General features: G+C 40.8%; 1 protein-coding gene across 1 annotated transcript; it reads right to left on the reverse strand.

Annotated features, from left to right (window-relative positions):
* Positions 1 to 17,885: 17,885 nt before the first annotated feature.
* LOC143556935 (uncharacterized) lies at positions 17,886 to 21,086 on the reverse strand. The gene is made up of 2 exons (XM_077046138.1): positions 20,529 to 21,086; positions 17,886 to 18,038 (listed from the first exon to the last, which is right to left on the reverse strand). The coding sequence occupies exons 1-2, from the start codon at positions 21,084 to 21,086 to the stop codon at positions 17,886 to 17,888; spliced, it is 711 nt and encodes a 236-aa protein (XP_076902253.1).
* Positions 21,087 to 22,126: the final 1,040 nt, after the last annotated feature.

The raw sequence follows: 22,126 nt of genomic DNA on the forward strand, positions 1-22,126 counted from the left end.
TCTACAGCATCACATTCGGCGTCAGCGACTACCTCGTCCTCGGCCGGTTCTTCAGGTATGATTAGAGTTGGGACCTCTAGACTTACCTCTGTTGATGAGGGAGTCCAATCTTTGTCTCCTTCCCATCTCCTTGACCTTTTGGATGGATATCCTTTAGGTTCAGGTGATGGGTTTAGCGGCTATCGGCCTGTTATCGACCCTACAGGTGTGTGGGGTTACTTTGGCCTCTTATCCATCCTTGTCATTTTTTCCTAACTGTTTTTTGTTTTCGCAGTTTCGGATTCCAATGAGGTCTATGCGCCAAGGTTGAATATCCGCCGAGGGACAACTCTGAGGACGGCTGCAGACTGTGTCGACTGGGCGCGCCATGCCGCTCCAAGTGGTGCATTGGGGGAGGCGATGATTAGTTACCAAGAAGGCCGGTTGTCTACCGAGCTTCGAATTTTACTTGTCCGGATGCAGCCGCGTGTCGAATTACTTTGTCGTGAAAATGATAAGTTAAAGACTGCGCGTAGCTTGGAGGTGGCTCAGGTGCGATCGCTGCGGAAGGAGAACAAGAAACTTGCCGCCACCGCTGCTGAAAAAGAAAAGGCCTTCAAGGATCTTGAGGCCGAGATCCAAGCCAGGCATGAGGCCCGTTCCAAGGCTACTCAAGCTGTTAACGAACAGCTTAGGTTGGCCAAGGAAACTGCGCTTAATGCGACCGAAAGGGCCACCAAAGCTGAAGTCGTTGCTGAGCCTCTGCGTGCTGAGAATGAAGAGCTGAAAGCCAAACTGGAGAAGCTTCAGCAGGCTCATGAGGCTTTGGCTTTATAGGATGCCAAGAAGCTACAGGAGCTTTTGGACCAGAAGGGTGTGCTTGATCGCGCTGAGCGCAAGCTTAAAAGCGTTGAGGAGGTTGCTGCCAAGGAAGTGCTGCTTGCCAACTTAAACAAGAATGAGGCCCTACGCGCACGCGATCAAGCTCGCGCTATCCTTCAAGAGGCTCTGTCCAATAAGGATTGGCTTCTACGAGAAGCGTTGCCGCAGGTACGCATAGCTCCATAATTCCTTGCTTTTTGCTTTGCTTTCTTTATACTTAGAAAAGTTTTATATATATTTTTTTTGTAGGTTGTGCATCGGATTTTCGCGAACACATCCTATGACGATGCCATGAGCGCAGCCCTCAACGCTTCTCATGAGGATGGGGAGAAAGCTGGTTTCTTGCTTGGTCTAGGATTTGCAGAGAAAGGCATCCCGCCTTCCAAATTTCCTCTACATGATGTTGATACTGAAGCTGCCTACGACCAAGCTGTGAACCAGTATGCTGCTTTCTCTCATCCGGTTGTGGAGAAGGTGAACGGAGTTGCTGTGACGGGCTAGCTGTTCTCAAATCTTTCCTTGAACAGCCGCATCCAACTGATGGTCCGGGTTCAAGTGGGTTTGGAGGGAGTGGTCCCGAAGCCTGAATCTTGAGATCCCTCCCAGCCGTTAGGATAGATTTGTATTTTTTGTAGGCGGGTAGATACCTGGCCATTTTGTAATGTTTGAACAGTTTTTAATGTGAATATAAATGTTTTGTTAACGCCTTGCCTTGTAAACATTATATGATTTGTTCATGCATATTTTAGTTTAACTTAGCAATTTTTCTAAGTGTTTTGAATAAGTTAACCTTTCGACGCGTGTCAGATAATAGGTTAATGTTCTGTTTACTCTATCATGATTGTGCGGGTAGGACCGTCACTTTCACTAGTAGGATAACTAAACTTCATCTATGTCTGACCTGCGTAAAGGTTTTCCTCATCTTCCCCTTAGAAATTTTTGCTGTTTTTGTGTTTATGCGGGTTGTGCCGCTTTCCACACGCAACGACTTACTTCCTCCCTCACTTATTTATGCGGTGAATACGGCATATCAGTGTGGTCAGTTCATAAGTATAAAGGCAAGGCTATCAACATCAATGTGATAAGGAGAATCATTTCCATTAGAAGTGGCTCTAGGCCTTTTCTTTACAAGTTTGGAATTGATCTACATGTAACATCTGCGTAATTGAGCTCCATTCCATGTTCTTGGGATGGGGGTGCCATCGAGCCTTTCGAGCCGGTATGTGCCCTTTCCCAGAACTTCTTTAATAATGTATGGCCCTTCCCAGACCGGGGCCAGCTTTCCAGGGCGCTCCTGGTTTGAAGCCTCGTTGTTACGCAGTATGTAGTCTCCGACATTGAAGTTGCAGAGTTTCACCCGTGTGTTGTAGTACTTTTGCATTTGTCTCTTGTAGTTCTCTTCACGCACTGCGGCTAAGTCTCTGCGCTCTTCGGTTAGCATAAGGTATAACCGTCTATCCGCATCATTGTCTTCTGGTTGAGTCTTGACTCTTGGAGAGGGTACACCGATCTCGAATGGAACCATGGCTTCAGTGCCATAGGTGAGGCTGAACGGGGTTTCGCCCGTGCTTGCCTTTTTCTGCGTTCTGTTTGCCCAAAGGACGTGTGGAACTTCGTCCACCCAGCCGTATCTATGCTCCAAGAGTCTTTTCTTTATGCCGTCGACAGTGCTTTTGTTTGCTCTTTCCACCTCACCATTACCCTGCGGGTGTGCCACTGAGGTAAAGGTGTGGGTGATTTGAAGCTCTTTCAGCCACTTTTGTAGCTTCTGGTCAGCAAAGTTGGTGCCGTTATCGCTCACCAAATTCCGTGGAAGTCCAAAACGACAAATAATAAATTCCCAAATAAATTTTTTGATATGTTTTGCGGTTGTTTGGGCTAGGGGTTTTGCTTCTATCCACTTGGTGAAGTAGTCGATGGCTACCACTAGAACTGAACGTTCCCTGCTGCTGTGGGAAATGGGCCTGTCACATCGATGGCCCACTTCTGGAATGGCCATGAAGAAGTGACTGGAACAAGTTCGTTCTTCGGGCGATGCGTGTTGGGTGCGTAGAGCTGGCAGGATCTACATTTCTGATGTAGGCCAGCGCATCCGTATGCATCCCCGGCTAAAAGTATCCCGCGTTGTTTAGTTTGGCTACAACTGCGCGTGGACCTGCGTGTACTCCACAGATGCCTTCGTGTACTTCTTTTAGGAAATAGTCAGCATCTTGGTCGTCAACGCATCTGAGGAGTGGGCCAAGAAAATTACGCCTGTAAAGTATGTCATCAACAAGTTGATAGTTCAGTGATTTACAGCGTATCTTTCTTGCCTGTGTCTTTGACTCTGGTAGTACACCCGCTGCAAGGTAATTTATGATTGGTGTCATCCATGTTTCCGTGCCGGTTTGGATGACACAAATTTCCTTGTGCGGGACTGATGGTGCTCCAAGAAGTTCAACGCGGATGTCTTTTCCCAAGTGGGTGAAGGCTAACGATGCAAGCTTGCTTAACGCATCCGCAGATTTGTTTTCGCTTCGCTTGATGTGTATAACTTTGCAATCGTTGAAATCGCGCATAAGGGTTTTTGCTTGTGCGAGGTACAGGGTCATTGTGTCGTTCACGGCCGTGTACGTCCCGTTTATCTGGTTGGCTACTAGCATGGAATCCACGTGGGCTTCCAAGTTTTTCACCCCCATCTTACGCGCAATTCTTAATCCGGCCAAGAATGCTTCATACTCTGCTTCGTTATTCGTACTTGGGAAATCCAGCCGAATAGCGTAAGTGTATTCTTGGCCTGCTGGGTTAGTTAGTTTCAACCCTGCGCCTGAACCTTCGTTGTTGGCTGCTCCATCAGTGTAGAGTCGCCAGACATCGTTAATATCTTGTGCTGGGGAGGGTTGAGCCTCTTCCTGGCACTCGTTTTCCCGCGAAGCGGGGACTTCTGCAATAAAGTCGGCCAAGACCTGGCCTTTTATGGCTGGTCTTGGCTTGTACTTTATCGCGTATTCTCCCAACTCAATTGCCCATTTAGCTAGGCGTCCCGACAACTCGGGTTTGCCTAGAACGTTTGCAAGTTTGAAGTTGGTGAGAATGGTGATTGGGTGGCCTTGGAAATATCGTCTTAGCCTGCGTGAAGCCTGTACTAGCGCTAAGACTAATTTTTCCAGGGTGGAGTACCGGGTTTCCACGTCTGTTAAGACGCGGCTTACATAGTAGATGGGCATCTGGACGCCCTTTCGTTCTACTAGTAAGACTGCCCCAGTTGCTCTGTCTGTGGCGGAGAGGTAGAGAATTAATTCCTCCCCCACTTCTGGTGCTGTGAGTGTTAGGAGTTCGATCAAGCGTGACCGAATCTCTTGAAAAGTTGCTTCCGCTTCTGGTGTCCAGCGGAAGTGCGTTTTCTTCAACCAATTTCTCATTGTTGACACGAATGGGAACGACCTATCTGCATGGTTTGCCAAAAAGCGGTTAAGTGCGACTAGTCGTCCATTCAGTGTCTGAGCCTGTTTGATGGTAGCAGGTGATTCCATTTTCATAATGGCTTTGACCTTTTCAGGGTTCGCTCTGAAGCCATCTTTGGTAACGATGACTCCTAAGAACTTCCCTTCTTCCACCCCAAAGGAACACTTGCTCGGGTTGAGCTTCATGTTTATCTTTCTGAGCGTGTTGAAAGTTTCTTCGATGTATTTCAACATCGCTTCTGGCTCGAGGCTCTTGATGACCAAGTCATCCATGTAAACTTCCAAGTTCCTCCCAATTTGGGCATGAAACTCTTTGTCCATCAGGCGTTGGTATGTGGACCCGGCATTCTTAAGTCCGAATGGCATCATTTGGTAACAAAATGTGCCATCGGTCGTCCGAAATGCGGTTTTATCCTGATCGTCAACAGCCATGTGGATTTGATGGTATCCTTTATACGCATCAAGGAAACATTTAAGGCGAAACGGTGCTAATGAATCTACCTTAAGGTCAATTTCGGGTAACGGGTAACAATCCTTGGGGCATGCTTTGTTTAGGTCTTTAAAATCTATGCACATGCGCCATTGTTTGTTGGATTTTGGTACCATGGCGGGATTTGCAACCCATGTTTGATATTTACTAACGCGTACGATGCCTGCGTCAAGGAGTTCCTTGACTTGGGTTCTACACGCGTTAGCCTGTTCAGCACCTATTACGCGACGCTTTTGTATGACCGGCGTAAACGCCGGGTCACGCTTGAGCTTATGTTCAGCCTTACTTCGAGGTACACCAGTCATGTCAGCTGGTGTCCACGCGAAGATGTCGGCATTTTTTTGCAACAGGCGTTTGAGTAAGGTGCGTGTGGGGTTAGTGATCGTTGGGCCAATTGTAACAGCCTGGTCAGGGGATTTGCCATTGAAGGCCCATTCTTCTGGTTCAGAGGTGGTTGGTTTAGCCATTTTTGGTTTGGGTTTAGATGAGACAGATGCGATGCATACCTGGGGAATGCCCGTGATCATAGCAACGCCCTCGGTTGTTGGCCATCCCATCATCCCATAGACCGAAGATAACACGGCATTAAATCCTGCCATCCCATCTCTCCCAAAGAGAATGTCGTATGTGTGGTGTAGCTTCCTCATTACAACGAAGTCCACTCCTTCTGTGCAGGAGTACTTCCCGTCCGTGAGAGTGACGGGGAAGGATAGGATACCCAAGGGGGTGTTGTGCTACCATCGAACCCTTCCATCGAAGCGTAAACTGTTTCTAGGCGTTCTTTGTCTTCGTCGTCTAGCTTGTCGAAGAACTGCCAATACATGACCGTTGACGAAGCGCCATTATCAGCAAGAGTGCGGGAGGTGATGTAGTGCCCCAGCTGGCTTTTGATGACTATAGGGCCTTCTTTGTTGGGCCCTCCTGGCACACGCGGGAAGCGCACTTCAGCTCCTTCCACGCACCTGGCTCTGTTGTTCGTCGTTTTCTTCCTCTGACGTTGCCATGAACCATGTGAATGCTGATGTCGACGGGCTTTCGTCCATTGCCCTTGTACCGATTGTCATTCCTCCCTCCGTTCTTGATTGACGCCACGAGGTGTGTGAGTTTCCCATCTTTGACGAATGTTTCGACGATATCCTTCAAAGATGTGCACTCCTCCGTGGTGTGGCCTTTTGTCCCGTGGAAGTCACAGGATTTGCTCTGATCAGTGTTATGACGCTGTCGGACTATTGGAGCCTTTGGCCATTGGAGCTTCTCGGTGGCAAATATCTCGGTGACGCTTTTGGTGAGTGGCGTCCATCTGGGATTCCGGTTCGACGAGTGCATGTTGTCCCTTCCGCCTAAAAGAGGGCGAGAGCTGGATGAGGTGTCAAAGTTTATCCTCGACTGCCAAATACCAAGCTTCCTCTTTTTATTTTGTCGGGCGGTACGGACGTTATTTTCTCTTGTTCTCTGCGTGTAGAGGTTTGTGCTCTAGGGAAGATTTCTACCCAGTTGCTTCTCCGTTTCGGCAAAGCGTTTAGCTGCCGTCATGATGGCATCCCACGTGGATAGCATGCCATCTTTACCTGTCAACGTGCGGATAAGCTCTGGGTACTCAGCGCCCTGGATGAAAGCGGCGCAAACAAGATCTTCGCTTATAGTGCCCAGACTTAGCTTCTTTGAGTTGAAGCGAGTGATGAAGTCTAGCAAAGATTCGTCTTCCTTTCGGATGCAGTTGAGGATCGTCCATTACTCTTCAGTATATTTTCTTTGTTGACTGAAGTGCTGGCTGAACTTGTGCTGGAAGTCTGCCCAATCATAGATGTGGTGGACCGGTAGACGATCAAACCACGCTCTGGCTGCCCCCCACGAGCGTCATCTGGAACATGTAACACCATGTGGGTTCCGTCCAATTACTAACGGTTGCCCCCGCTATAAATTTGTTCAAGTGATCGTCCGGGTCAGATATGCCATCGTAAGTGCCTATGTTGGACATCTGTTTGGCACTCTTTGGAGCGATTGCTTCCGCAATGTCCCTTGTGAATTTGGACGTTCCCGCATTCGTAACAGTTGGTCTGAAAGTTTTGGAGAAGTCACGTGGGTTTCCCCCCGTGTTCTTTGGTTTGAAGGTTCCCTCGAAATTTCTTCTCGAGTGGAAGTCTGCTTCTTTACTCTTCCCTTTCGCCTTAAGACGAGGGTCTGCGTCACTGTCAGATTCTTCCCAATCTTCATCATCCAAATACTCGCAATCATTGCTCATGTTGAGCTGTTGTCAAGTGCTTCCAAATTCATCATTGGCCTGTTGGAGTGAACGTAAACGTTCATCCAACTCGGCTTGGAATTCTTTCTGACGTGCTTCCGCCCAAGCTTTAACTTGATCTAGTGTTTGTCGGGGAAGCCTCGTCTGTTGTTTCTCCACCTGGTATCAATGAATCCCAGGGGAGGATTGTTTACTGCACTTGCCCCGGCTTGGGTAACCGGGGTAGTATTCGTAAAAATCGTGTATTCACCGGTGTTCCCCCCGGTAGCTGGGGTTGTGGTTACCGGAGTTTCTTGGTCACTCGGTGGCTTTGGCATCGGAGTAACCTTAACCATCTTTCCAGAAGTTTGAAAAAACTGAGAAAAAGAAGAATCAGTTCTAGCTTAATGCACGGATGGCGCCAATGAAGAAACACTAAGTGACCCCGATAGATTAAGATAATCTTAGGGTTAAGTAGATGTTTCCCACGAGGGTTAGGTCCGGCAAAGATGGTTATTCTTCTCAACCTGCAAAACAGACACCGTAAGCTCGTCACTGAGAAGGGGGGGTTCCTCCTTGTGACCACCCTCCGGCGTGAGAATCAGACTAGATTGCTCTGAATATAAGTGGAGAAATAGCTAGAGAGAAGATTATGATACCGTTCCAAGGTGTTGGAGTATTTATAGCCGAAGGTAGGTTTCCAAGCAGGTACGGCCAGCTGTATAACATTCCTTTTCCACCAACTATGGGCTATGTTCGTGCCACGATGGGAGTTGGTGGGTAGGCAGCGGCTGATAGTGACATTTTGTACTGGAGCGTGCTCCTCCTCGTACTATTGTCGGTGAGCTGTCACCCTGTGATTGGTTCATGGGTCGCTTTCGTCAGATCTTGTCCATTTGTCCATACCTTGGTAGGTATAGTACAAAAGATCTTCTAGAAGCGTACGGACTGGCTCTTTTCGGCGGGAATATTCCCGCCATGCTCATTCCTTCTTCAGGTGACATTACTGAAGTATTAAGAGTTAGTGCCTTATGAGTGTAGCCTTACTGTTAATGCGGGTAGCCTTCCTTCTTGGCTTGTACCCACAGCTGCGGGGACAGGCAGGGTACTGTACCAAGGGAGGCTTTCCTGCGGGAACAGCTGGCTTACTGCGTATAAGGTATTCATCTCTCTGAGCATGGTGGGTCCTGCGGATCCAGTTGGTCTTTGCGCAGACGTACCTCTTCCAGGTGGGTCTTGCGGGTCCAATTGGGCTTTGCGGGGACCTACCTCTTCATTTTCTCTTTTATAGATGTGTAAAACCAAAAATTTGATATAATTATAAGGTTTTTTTAAATTAAAGTAATTAAACTGAGCTAACATAAACAATGTGATCGTTTTCTCTATAAGAATCTCTGGAGCACCCGTCGATCAACCCAACCAAAGTTGAGTGCCGCCTAATGAATCCGCTATCCTGACCAAACCACTTTCGGGTTCTCATACCCAATTTCCTTTGCCAAGTGCCATTACCTAAGCCAACTGCGCCACTTTACCCGTCAGTGCAAAACAAGTCGTAGGCTTACCCAAGTACACCCCACTTACCCGTCAGTGCAAAACAAGTCGTAGGCTTACCCAAGTAACACCCCACTTACCCTATTGTTTCTAATAACTAAAATATTCAAGCCAAATTGCTATTACAACATACAATTATATTTTTAATTTTTTTTAAAATAGATATCCAACATGTGTCAAAATATGTGTTACAGTTATTAATAAACTAGTATTTCGAATCCCACACTGCAGTGGTTGTGAAACCATAGCTGAATACAAAAATAAAAAACGAATAACATTTTCATCGAACAAATGGCATGCACTAAAAAAAGATATCTAAAACTTTTGTTCAATCATCATCAACCAATATTACAACCTAAAAGTTTAATTTAGAGCCCATAAAATAAACAATAAAAATATTTGGCTTCAATACCATAAAAATTGACTTGTACATAAAACAATGAACTTTGTACATTTAAAAGGAACAATAGGTTTATTGAATGGAACCGACATTCATAATTAATATATAAAATAATATTATGTTACTAGCAATTTTTTAGTTAGTGGATGGATTATTTATTGTTATTTTACTCAAAATGCTGATTATTTTTCATTAACTCAAATGAGCTTCAACACATCAAATCATTGGCTATGGTTAACGGATTAATCGAGAACTATTTAAATAAAACCGATCAATTATAAAACTAAATCATCGATTAGAGGGTCTGTTTCAACCTAGAACCGAACTACTCACATTCACGTCTAATCATTACATTAAATATAACAATATTACCAACAATAACGTGAAAATTAAAGTGACCTAGATGGAGGGTTTTGCGCACAATATATAGATCAACTTGTCATAGGGTAGCGATGAAATGTCGATTGAGTTGAGATGTCTCTCTTATTTTCTAGGATTATTATTGGTTGTGATATGCATAATTCGTTCTAGTTTGAAAATTAATCCCTATTAAAGTCGGATATCTTTTCTAGTTACTCGTACGTACTTTGCTGCACGTATGTGTTGGACTGCATTTTGTGTTCCCCGTTAAGCGATATCTTTAATTTCAAGTAAAGTTGGTTATTTCTCTCGTAACCCTCAAATGAAGTTGGGACCCCCTTTTTCAATCAACTTTAAATATACAAAGCGTTCAGGCCAATTTTTCAAATTTAAAACATAGAACCCTCTTACTGACCCACGTCCCCACTACCATTATGTTATTATATATATATATATATATATATATATATATATATATATATATATATATATATATATATATATATATAAAAGAGTTCAAATAAAAAACAAATGTTTTGTGAGAAGTGTGAGAAGAGCTTTAAAATAAAAAAACCACCTAAATATGACACTATACAATGTAAATATGAAACAATACAATTATTTAGAAACTATCAATCTCAACCACTAGATCATAGATCCAAGGGCCTAGATATATTCTTATTATTCTCACAAAAATATTGTTTTTTACATTAACCCTACCCTATATTATATATATATATATATATAGGGTAAGGATTCTGAGAGAACCCTTTGCAAATATTAAAACATCTTTAAAAAAAATATTAAGAAAATCATAAAACAAAAAATAATAAAAATTTTAAAAATGTAAAAAAACAAAATTCTTATATTTCATTCCGGTTTCAATAAAAAAAATAAAAAAACGTCGTATTATACACATATGTATAATTTTATATAATCTTTAGTTACGTAATATACACATATGCACAGTATCATTATTTTAAATTATACACATGTGTACAAAAAACATGTAAATATACATATATGTATATATTATACATATGTGTATATAATTTAGCTAAACCGAGTTTTTTTTTTTTGAAACCGGGATGATAAAATAAGAATTTTGGTTTTTATATTTTTTTGATTTTTGTGTTTTTTTTTATTTTGAGTTTTTTGTGATCCAAAATGATTTTCATAGTTCTCAATTTCAAAAAGGTTCTCTCATGATCCTGATCCTATATATATACTGATGAAACAAGAGAGAAAAAGTTAATATGAAGATATATGGATGATTGGATCCTTTTTCTCATTTTTAAGTTTTTAAAACACGTACAATCGATTTAATTCTTTATCGTATAGATTTTAGAATAGTGTGCTTCATAAAAACTTAGTGATATTTATAAAAATATTCCTTACTTTTCATATTCTGTTATGTCAACTAGAGGGGTCAAAGGGTTTAGTGGCTCTTGAACGGCTAGAACCATTTTTTTAATATATAATGGTATCTATTATTCTAATATCAGGACTTACCAAACATTTTTGAGGCCGAAAGCAGATTTTAAATCAAGACCCTTTTTGGAACTTTAACTGATCAATTTGTAAAAATGCTAAGCAATAAAGCAAAAAAACATTGTTTAAACATTAATGGCTATTTAAATAAAAAAAGTTCAGATATTAATTTGACAGATTAGAACAATTCTAAGACCCCACGCAATGGGGCGCGGTGGGGTGGTTTTTCTGGGCGTCGTGGGCGCCGAACACTGCCGTGGGGTGCGGTCCAACCAAGAGCACTACTGGTTCGGGCGTTCCAATGGCCGGCACGGTGAGTGAAAAATTGTGGCCCCCTCCCCTTCAACGGCTCTTTTGATCAGTTTATATATATGTATATGTGTGTGTGTGTATATATATATCACTCAAACTAAACCATTTTCAATCTCTGCAAACTTTTTAAAAAATTCTCCCAAAAAATGTCTTCCGATTCATCTTCGACACCCGACTTCTACCCCGATCCCGACATTATTTCAGACTCGGATTCAGGGGATGAGGTAATATTTAGTGATATTCTAGATGCTGGCCGAGTCTTAGTCGAGCATTGCGAAAGCTCACAACCGCAAACAAGAGGTCCTCATCGACAACGAGATCGTGTCGGTGCTCATGAACGGTATGATTATTTTTCGCCGGACGCGACTTTTGATTCGGAACAATTCTGGCGGCGTTTTCGGATGAGTCGCCAACTTTTTTTACGAATTGTTGGTGATTTAGAACGCGATTATGTTTTTTTCCAACAACGGGATGACGCGAGAGGTAAGTCGGGTTATTCTCCATTGCAAATATGCACGGCGGCGATTCGTCAACTCGCGTATGGGACCGCGAGCGACACCATGGAAGAGTATTTACAAATGTCGGAGACAGTGGCTCGTGCCCTTCACACGTTCTGCGAATGTGAGTATTATCATTTTTAATATGTATTTATAAATCCTCTCATTTTAAATGTAAAATTAATAAACTGACCTTAAAAAATTAATATTAGGTATTCCTCAACTATATCATAAAAAATATTTAAGGAAGCCGACTCAAACCGACATATAAAAAAATACGAGGTGCATGAACAGAAGCAAGGTTTTCCTAGGATGCTTGGTAGTCTTGATTGCACACATTGGGCTTGGGAAGCCTGCCCGGTTGCTTGGCAAGGTCAAATCATCGGGGTGATCATGATGGACCAACAATTATCCTTGAGACTGTTGCATCATTTGATGATTCAGCACATGGATAAGTTGGCACGAAAGGACATCGAAAGGGCATTCGGGGTATTAAAGAGACGTTGGTCTATAGTTAGACATTCGGCTCGTATTCAGCACATGGATAAGTTAATAAATGTAATGTACACTTGTATTATCTTGCATAATATGATACTAGAGAACTCGGGTAAAGCAATATGTCAAGGCGAGTACGAAGATGCGCCGGATCCAATGACAACACTAAACGAATATGAGAGATTTGCTATTTTATTAAGAACATGAAAAAAGGAAACGAATTTCAGTCTTCGAGCGGATTTGGTTGAACATATTTGGAGAAACAAACAAGAAAACGGCGGCGACGACGATGACTAAAAATAGTTGATTTTTTTTATGTATATGTTTTTAATTTTAATTTAGTTTGTATTTGATAATTATTGTATTTAATAAATTTGTTGGTTTATTAAATTAAAAAAAAATAAAAAAATTAAGGGCTTCGAAGTCCCCTCACCATAGAGGAGCATTTTTGGAGTGAGGCTTTGAAACCCCCAGTGCCCATGTGACGCTGACGTGACACTGGGGAGGGGCTTCGAAGCCCCTCACCATAGAGGATGTTCTAATAGAATGTGTTTCTTTAGATGTTTAAAAAGTCATATGACACTTGGATATAGAGGTGCACAAATCGGTTTTTTTAAAAAAACCGGTTCGGTTATTAACCGGACCGGTTTTTTTAAAAAAACCGGTTCGGTTATTAACCGGACCGGTTTTTTTTTGCCAGAAAAAAAACCGGTTCGGTTAATAACCGGACCGGTTAATAACCGGTTTTTGTATGTCAAAACCCTAACCGGTCTAACCGGTTAGGACCGGTTTAGAAACCGGTTAGAACCGGTTAATAACCGGTTAACCGGTTTTTTTTTTAAAATAACCGGTTAATAACCGGTTTTTTTCATAATAACCGGTTTTAAAAAAAACCGGTTTTTCCATTAACCGGTTTGTTAACCGGTTTTGGCTCTAAAACTTGTAACCGAAATACGAACCGGCGGTTTGTAAACCGATCAAACCTGTTTTTAAAAAACCGGTTTTCGTAAAAACCGGTTTCCGGTTTAAACCGGCAAACCGGTTCCCGGACCGGTTTTTTTGACCATCTCTACTTGGATACACAAAAATACTTCGTCTCTCCTTTATTATTTCGCCTCTCTCCTTCCACTCACATCACATACCTATTTTTAATACATTTTTCACCAAGAATCTCATTATACTCTCTCTTCCATATTACGAAAACCTCTTTCGTCCACATCTCCCATTTCTCCTCAAAAACACCTTAAAAATTCTTTATTTATATTTAGTATGACTTAGATCCAAATATCCATCATTATGCCATAATTTAAAAATAAATCAATTAAAAATATTACAACTAAATATGGGTAAAAACAATACATATCATGAACCAAAAGCTGAAAAGTGCAAGCAATAAACATAAGGGAAGATAGCACCATTCAAGTGTAAGCACACTCCTTAATTAGCGAGAGGTTTGATTGAAGGACCTTTTTAGCACTCAATGCCTGTAATGTTTGCTTTTTGACCGCAAAGAAATTGAATGAAATTCTTGCGTACGTACTATGCAACACAATTTATGATCATAATGTCAAAAGGTCACTTCAAACTTTAAATCGAACTAAATCTACAAATAGACATACTTAAGCACATGTATTTTCCTTTTCTAATATCAAAATTCTTTCATGCACGATCATATGAAATAATCAAGCCAGAAAATCTTTTTGTTATATGCTCGACAATTATAAGTGTAAGATAGTAAAAACAGTTTATTGATATTATTAAAGGATTTGGTTACAATACATAGAAATCAAAGCAAAACCCTAACTAACCAAATAGCCCGTGGTCTCTTACTAACAGACTCTAATATGATATATTATCTAATTATAACATCTATTGCGGTCTTCTATGTTCCATTATAGTAGTCTCCCCTGTTTTTGAAGGTTTCACAACGAACTGTTATGTTCTTACATGGTAGTGATTTTGCTATTCGTAGTTAGGGCTGGCAATTTAGACACGATACACGAATACACGAGATGAATCTACACGACTTTAACTAGTATCAAGTATGGCCTTAACATGTTTTGTGTACTAAACAGGTAGACACGAATCAACCTGTTAATTTTCGTGTCTAAACATATAAAATACATGTTTGCCTATTAAGTACCTGTTAGTACCCGATTAGATTTTTTATAAATACAAATATATAAAAATATAATATGTTATATACCTAAATAGTTAACCATAAATTTTTAAACCGACCTATTGAACACAACGCATATCATTCCAATCCAACATCAAGCAGACGATGCACAAATCCTTCTACGATTCCCTCTCCTGATCTCGGGTTGTCTGGTGATTTCCCTCTACATCTCCGGTAGTCGCAACCCTTCGATTCTCCGGTCTACCTTTCCACATCTCCGATTCTCCGGAAATTCAACCTCCTCGCAGTTGCAGCGGCGCCACCAGTATTAATAGGTTCGTGTCTTATCGTATATACCTTTTACTAATAGGTTCGTGTTCGGGTTTGGAATACAGGTACGATATGTTTTCGTGTCGTGTACATGTATACATGTTTCGTGTACGTGTCTTATCGTGCATGTGTATACACGATATGCCAACCCTAGTCGTAGTTACAAGGTATGCTATTGTGAACTATTATTATTTTATTATGATAAGGGCGGTATATGAGCAGAAACCTCATACATTGCACTCTATTCTTGATGTATTATATGTGTATTTTTGATGTATTATATGTAACATGTGAAACCAACACCTTCTCTTTCTCTCTTTAGAATTTACAAAGTATAGTGTGGTAGGTGATATTCCTTTCTTACTAACCAAGAGTTCCTACAAAGGATCCGTTTTCTTTATATTTTAGTTGTGAATTGGGAGCTGCAAATTTTTTTGTGACTGTCCAAAGATTACTCATACTAGTAGTAAATTTTTGCACTTACTATACAGACCTTTAAGTCTTTAACAAAAAACCTCGATTGCCCGGGTCCAAAGCAATTTTTTTTTCTAAGATCCTTAGGGTAGTAGTTCTAATAATTTGGTTATACGTCCCCGCCGTGTAGCTCAGTTGGTTAAGGGGCGTAAGACTTGAAACAATAATAATTTGGTTATAATTACGTGCTAGACCATAACTTTAAATGTCATGGTGACATTCAACTCAATTACCCAATATTGTCTTGTTCTTATCCCAACCCCATAAATTGAAGTTTCAAGAAGTAGCGCATGGTTGTTAGATTGGACATTGAGGTTGAGTATCGTACATCTGCATACATATATTCATGTCTTGTCCACCCATATTATGACTCGACAACTTAGAAATTAGAATATAACATATCTCGGAGTCAATATGATGTTTCACAATTGCATACAAAGATCTTGAGATTTACTTGCTTTTTATTCAAAACATTATTCTGTTACTCTTATTGGTTTGTTATATTTTGAGGTTAATCAATTGTCCATCTTTCCCAAAAGTTAGGTTTCGACCAAGTAATGCCTCGATACCGCATGTAACAAATATTATAAAAATCACTATTTTATATCATTACGTTATTATTTTAATTTTATGAATTTTGAAGTAGAGTAATGCCAATAATCCCTGACTTAGTTAACAAATGCTAGTCGGGTTAAGCGTGAGGCAAATGGGATGCAACGGTTTCGAACCACGCAAGTAGTGGTAAGAATTATGCGAGAACATCCTTGGAGTCCCGGCTTGATTCCAACAAAGGAGAAAACATTATTCTAGGTTTCGTACTTGGGTAAGATGGGTTGCATGTAGATCAGTAGGTGGAAAGCCTTTTGGAGTTTCCCTACAACCAATTGCACTAAAGCTGTTCAAAAAAATGTAGAGTATAAATTAAATCAGTATTTAATAAAATAAGGGTGTGTTTAGATCTCACTTGATGGCGGGCAGACCCAAGTAGTCAAGTTATGACTTCCAACATCTCTAAATTCATGTTTAGGATTTTTAGAACATGCTAGACTAGTTTAATGTGATAAGTAATTAATCTAGAGTATGAATTAAATCAATAGGATTAGATTCTTACAATGTAGGTTAAATGTTGAATGTTGTATAAAATGAAAATCATCTGACATGAACCAAAGTATGAAACTCTAGAATTCGGTGGTGAAGTATGAATTTGACATATTTAAAATACTTCCAAGCGTGTGGGAACAGGGATTTAAAGTTGGAAAGTGGTAAACGTACTCTTTGGATAATTTTTAGTAACCAACGAGTGAGTTTGGGTGGAAAACAAAGATTTTAACTTTTAAGGCTTGAATTCATTTAAATTAGAAAGAGTATATTACATAGATGTACAATACTGATACTGAATAAAAAAATTGGTAGTGAAATTGGTTGACGACTAGACATGGATCATAACACCATATTTGACCGATTAGAATGTAATTTAGCTTAATTGTGAAACACAATGAGATTTAGGTGCAGGCCCATTCAATTGAAAGTAGACTTAAGCTCCTTACTTGGTAAATGGAACGAACCGAAAAGATACCAACCGAATTCCTGCTGCATCAACAACAAACTGAACACGTTTTGATACCCTTTCATCCAAATTATGACTATGTTTATAGGTTCCTTTCATTTGCTTATAGCGAGTAGATACCATTTTGACCAAATGATTGGTACCTCGTACCGTAACGAGTAACGACGTCCTTAGTTTTATGTACATTCGATTATGTATATTGTAAACGGACTTCGCACGATGATTAATAACTCATCAACGCACACATGCATACATGTTTCGAGCTTTTTTTTGGAGTACTTTTAACTGCATTTCAATATAAGTGGTTTTTTTCACGGTTTAAAGTTTAATACACGTGCATGTCATCGAAAATCGAAATCAAGCCTTACATATTTTAACTCCGCGCCACAGATTAACCTGTCTTGCAGCAAAGTACGGCTAACCTCTAGGTTAGTAAAATCTATATTTATTCTCATGTATACTACGATAATTAAGTTCTTCATAAACTATATTTTATTCTCACGGTCTACCGTCTAGAATCTTCAAATCATTATTGTAACATTATTGAGTGGCACGTGCAATTAGTGGACTATTTGAAACTTATGAACAATAATATGGTCCATATGGCCCTTTCATATCTAATAATGATGGGATTGATAAAAAAAAACAACTTTTTTTCGTTTCCTTCGATTACACAATGAGACAACACCCACATAATTCACTTAATGAATTTCTTCTTACTATGCTAAGATACGAATACGTTTTTAATTCTTTTTAACCGGCCATGTGGGTTCACATTTCGCACCGACACATTGGGTTGGGTGAGTTAGAGGCTGTTTAGTACAAACAAATGTGTCCAATCCTTGGTATATCTGTTTATTGGGTTGCTGATGCAACGGTAAAACGATAATCGAAGATCTACCATGTTGATTCAGTGAATACCGTGATAAACTCCCAAAACTCCTAAATCCCACCCAAAGGTCAAGGGGAAATTGAAGAGAAAAAACTTTATTATCCAAATTCAAGTCTGATTGTTCATATTACAAAATACTGAATATAAAAAGAGTTTCTAATACGAAATGGGCCTTAAAAAGGTCATGGGCCAAACACAAACCCAAAAAGAAAAATATAAAAACCGACAAAAAAACATAGAAATGCCCATAACTTTACTTAGGAGGCGTTTTTGGGCTTCGGACAGGGGGCCAAACCGCCAAAGGAATTTGCCTCAATGTGCTCATCGTCTCAAGATTCGATTTGACTTGTAATGGGCTCGAAACGAAGCTTCGTGGGCCAAGTTATGCCCGTTTTCGAGGGCCACCTTTGGAGGCACGATCATGGGCCTCCAAATATAACATGGCTCGTTCTTCGATACTTGGGACTCCATCATTCCCTCCTGGATAGACAAAATTCGACCTCGAATCTGCAGTGACCTCATCATCTGTAACATCCTAAAATTTATAATGTTGAATAAAGAAAGTTATGTTAGTGATTTCGCGTTTTTAATTATTAATATCGGGTAGGAGCGGGTCATGGACTTGGATTAATTGAGATAGGATAAATGAGAATGGGATTTCAGGGATATAAATACCCCCAAAATCCCAAAATATCTCATTTCTCACCAAACTCCACACACACTCTACACTCCTCAAAACACCGCATTCTAACCGATCAAGATTCGAAGCCGAGACCCGAGATTTCGTTGATAGATCTGAGTTGGTAAGGTAAGAACAAATCCAACAAAGTTAATATTACTGAAAATGGTTAGGATTGGATGGGTTAACCGGACCCGAAACCCAAACTGCCCAAATCGGACCCCTAAAACGTCGATTTTAGGCCGATTTGATGGTTGGGATTTGTAGGCGCCGATCATACGATTCCGTGGGTACCAAAATCGAGTTATTTGGCTAAGAAACGAAGGATTTATGGGCAAAACAGATCTGCAGCGCGATAACTTCGCCTGCAAGAATAAGTTCGCCTGATGAACTTCGCCTTCAAGCGTAACTTCGCCTTCAAGCGTAACTTCGCCTTCAAGTGTAACTTCGCCTAAGGATAACTTCGCCTACGGCCAAGTTCGTCTAAGGTTTAACTTCGCCTGAAGCCAAGTTCGCCTAAGGTTTAACTTCGCCTGAAGCCAAGTTCGCCTAAGGATAACTTCGCCTGAAGCCAAGTTCGCCTAAGGTTTAACTTCGCCAGAAGCCAAGTTCGCCTAAGGTATAACTTCGCCTGAAGCCAAGTTCGCCTAAGGTTTAACTTCGCCTGAAGCCAAGTTCGCCTAAGGTATAACTTCGCCTGAAGCCAAGTTCGCCTAAGGTTTAACTTCGCCTGAAGTGAAGTCCGTTTATAAAATAAAGTAAAAACCTAATGGAAAATGTGTTAAGGCAGTTATCGAAAATAAAATTTTTCCAAGCTGACCTGGCAGCTTAACCCCAGCCAGGGGCTCTGCCCCTTGGACCCCGCTAGGGGCTGCCGCCCCTAGAACCCCGCTGCCAGGGGCGCTGCCCCCGGACCCCCGTTCGTTGTGGGTCATTTATAGATAGAAATACAAAGCGAGTAGTAGTAGTTATTTGATATGTGTAAATATTATACAGTTAGCCGAGCCCAGTTAAAGAAAGGAATTACGATCAACGGCGAGCGTAACAGGATCCAGGTGAGTTTCTAGCCCCATTCCTTGTTATGTTTTCGGGGCTGTGTGCATACTTGATGTGTTGTTAATACATTTATCCTAAGTGATAAGTGTATGCCATATGTGATATATGTGATATGTATGAATGATTGCTTGATGGTACGTGAACGATCTTCGGATATTGCACGTACTGTCAGGTTGTAACGTTATAAATATGGTAAGTATGATATGTATGAATGATTGCTTGATGGTACGTGAACGATCTTCGGATATTGCACGTACTGTCAGGTTGTAACGTTATAAATATGGTAAGTATGATATGTATGAACGATTGCTTGATGGTACGTGAACGATCTTCGGATATTGCACGTACTGTCAGGTTGTAACGTTATAAATATGGCAAGTATGATATGTATGTTTATGTGTATGAACGTAATAAAGTTAATAAAGGAAGGAAATGACGGTTGTATGGTTGTATGGTTACGAAAAGGGTACCGAGCCCTAATAATACTCGAGGTATGATGTATGGTTGTATGGTAACGAAGAGGGAATCGAACCCTACTAATATTCGAAAACAAGGGACCAGACCCTAATAATATCTGTGATGTTAGGGACCAGACCCTAATAATATCTGTGATGTTAGGGACCAGACCCTAATAATATCTGTGATGTTAGGGACCAGACCCTAATAATATCTGTGATGTTAGGGACCAGACCCTTATAATATCTGTGATGTTAGGGACCAGACCCTTATAATATCTGTGATGTTAGGGACCAGACCCTTATAATATCTGTGATGTTAGGGACCAGACCCTTATAATATCTGTGAGGTTATAGGGCGAAAGGCTCTTTAAAACGTATGATTATGAATGTAAAGAAAGTATGTAAGTAAGAAAGAAAGTATGTAAGTAAGAATGAAGGCATGAGTACTTATGTGTGTATGAAAGAAAGTTATGAGGTTAAGTACGTATGTATGTAATAAGGTATTGTATGGTATTGTATGATTAACTAGAACTCACTCAGCGTAGCTGACTTTTAGTATGCACGCAGGTGAGTAGGTTGAGACAGCTGGCTTGAGTGGAGGACACATGGCAGAAGACTAAAGCCTGGCATCTGAAGATCTGATATGTTTTATAAGTTATGTTTTGATTTTGAAAGACAAGAGGAATGTTTTAAGACATGATTATGAATCGATATGTAATGTTTTATGAAAGTTTTATATTCCGCGTAAAGTTTTTAATTAACTCTGATATTTAGAACTGTGTTTATGAGTAAATCCAACACGAAAGTAGGGTTACCGGTAACGGGGCCTTACATCATCAAACGAATCCCCATGAAACGACAACAAGTGTTTGACATTAAAAACATCCGAAAAACGAATATGACTTGGCAACTTTAAACGACAAGCATTCAAATTTATTTTCTGCACAATCTCCATTGGCCCGATTTTCTTTCCTGACAATTTATTATACTCCCCAACTGAAAAATGATCTTTAGTCAAAAAAGCCCACACAAAGTCACCCACTTCAAAATCAACTTGCCTAAGCTTTTGGTCTACAGCTCGCTTGTACTTTGAATTAGCGTTGGCCAAGTTTTCCTGCACAGCTGCATGAACTTCATGTAACCCCATCACAAAATCTTGTACCTTCTTGGGAACAGAACCCGAAACAGGAAGTGACATCAAATCGAGAGGACCCCGGGGCTTAGCAGAATAAACCACCTCAAACGGGCTAAAACCAGTACTCCGATTAACAGCGTGATTATGAGCAAAATCCGCCTGACATAACTTTTGATCCCAAGACTTCACGTGATCACTCACAAGACACCGTAAAAGATTACCAAGTGACGGATTAAAAAACCGTCGTTTGCGCATCCGTTTGAGGGTGGTAGGCACTGCTGAAGTTAAACTGAGTGTTCACCATTTTCCATAGGCTGCGCCAAAAATGACTCAAGAAACGAGTGTCCCGATCAGAAACAATAGAAGATGGTAAACCATGCAAACGATAAACATCATGAAAGAATAATTGAGCAACATTAACTACATCTGTCGTCTTCTTGCAAGGAATAAAGTGCACCATCTTTGAAAAGCCGATCAACCACAACAAAGATCGAATCGTTTCCCCTCTGAGTCCGAGGCAACCTCAACACAAAATCCATACTAATATCAGTCCAAGGCTGTGAAGGGACAGGCAAGGGCATATAAAGACCCGCATTAGTAGTCGTGCCCTTTGATACTTGGCAAATACGACACCTTTTAACATAACGATCTACCTCTTTCCTCATAGTTGGTCAAAAGTAGGAAGACTGCACCAAATGTAAAGTACGGCCACGACCAACATGACCCTCCCCATGTAACTCCTGAATGATTTTCAACCGAAGACTGGAGTCAGGAATACATAGTTGATTCCCTTTGAACAAAAACCCGTCATGAAAAAGAAAGTCTGACTTCTGTCCCGCTTGCACATCCTGCAACACAACTGAAAAATATGGGTCAATGGCTAACTGCTCACGAATAACTTCCAACCCCAGCACATTGACTCTCACAGAAACAAGCAGATTTTCCCTCCTGCTCAAGGCATCAGCAACTCGGTTTGAAACACCAGTCTTGTGTTTGACCACAAAAGTAAACTTTTCAAGAAATGCTAACCAACGTCCGTGTTTATGAGATATCTTGTCTTGCGTGCGAATATGCCTTAGAGAATCATGATCAGTGAATAAAACAAACTCTTTATGAAAAAAATAGTGACGCCAATGCTTTACAGCTTGGACCACTGCATAAAACTCCAGGTCATAAGTACTATATCTCAACTTTTACCCTGTTAACTTCTAGCTAAAATAAGAAATAGGTCGACCCCCTTGACTGATAACCCCGCTAATCCCAACCTCCGAGGCATCAGTATGAAGTTCAAAAAC

Source organism: Bidens hawaiensis, unplaced genomic scaffold, assembly GCF_021521415.1.
Source record: "Bidens hawaiensis isolate Kalapana, Puna unplaced genomic scaffold, B.hawaiensis_p1.1 tig00018757_1, whole genome shotgun sequence".
In the NCBI taxonomy this organism is placed as follows: domain Eukaryota; kingdom Viridiplantae; phylum Streptophyta; class Magnoliopsida; order Asterales; family Asteraceae; genus Bidens; species Bidens hawaiensis.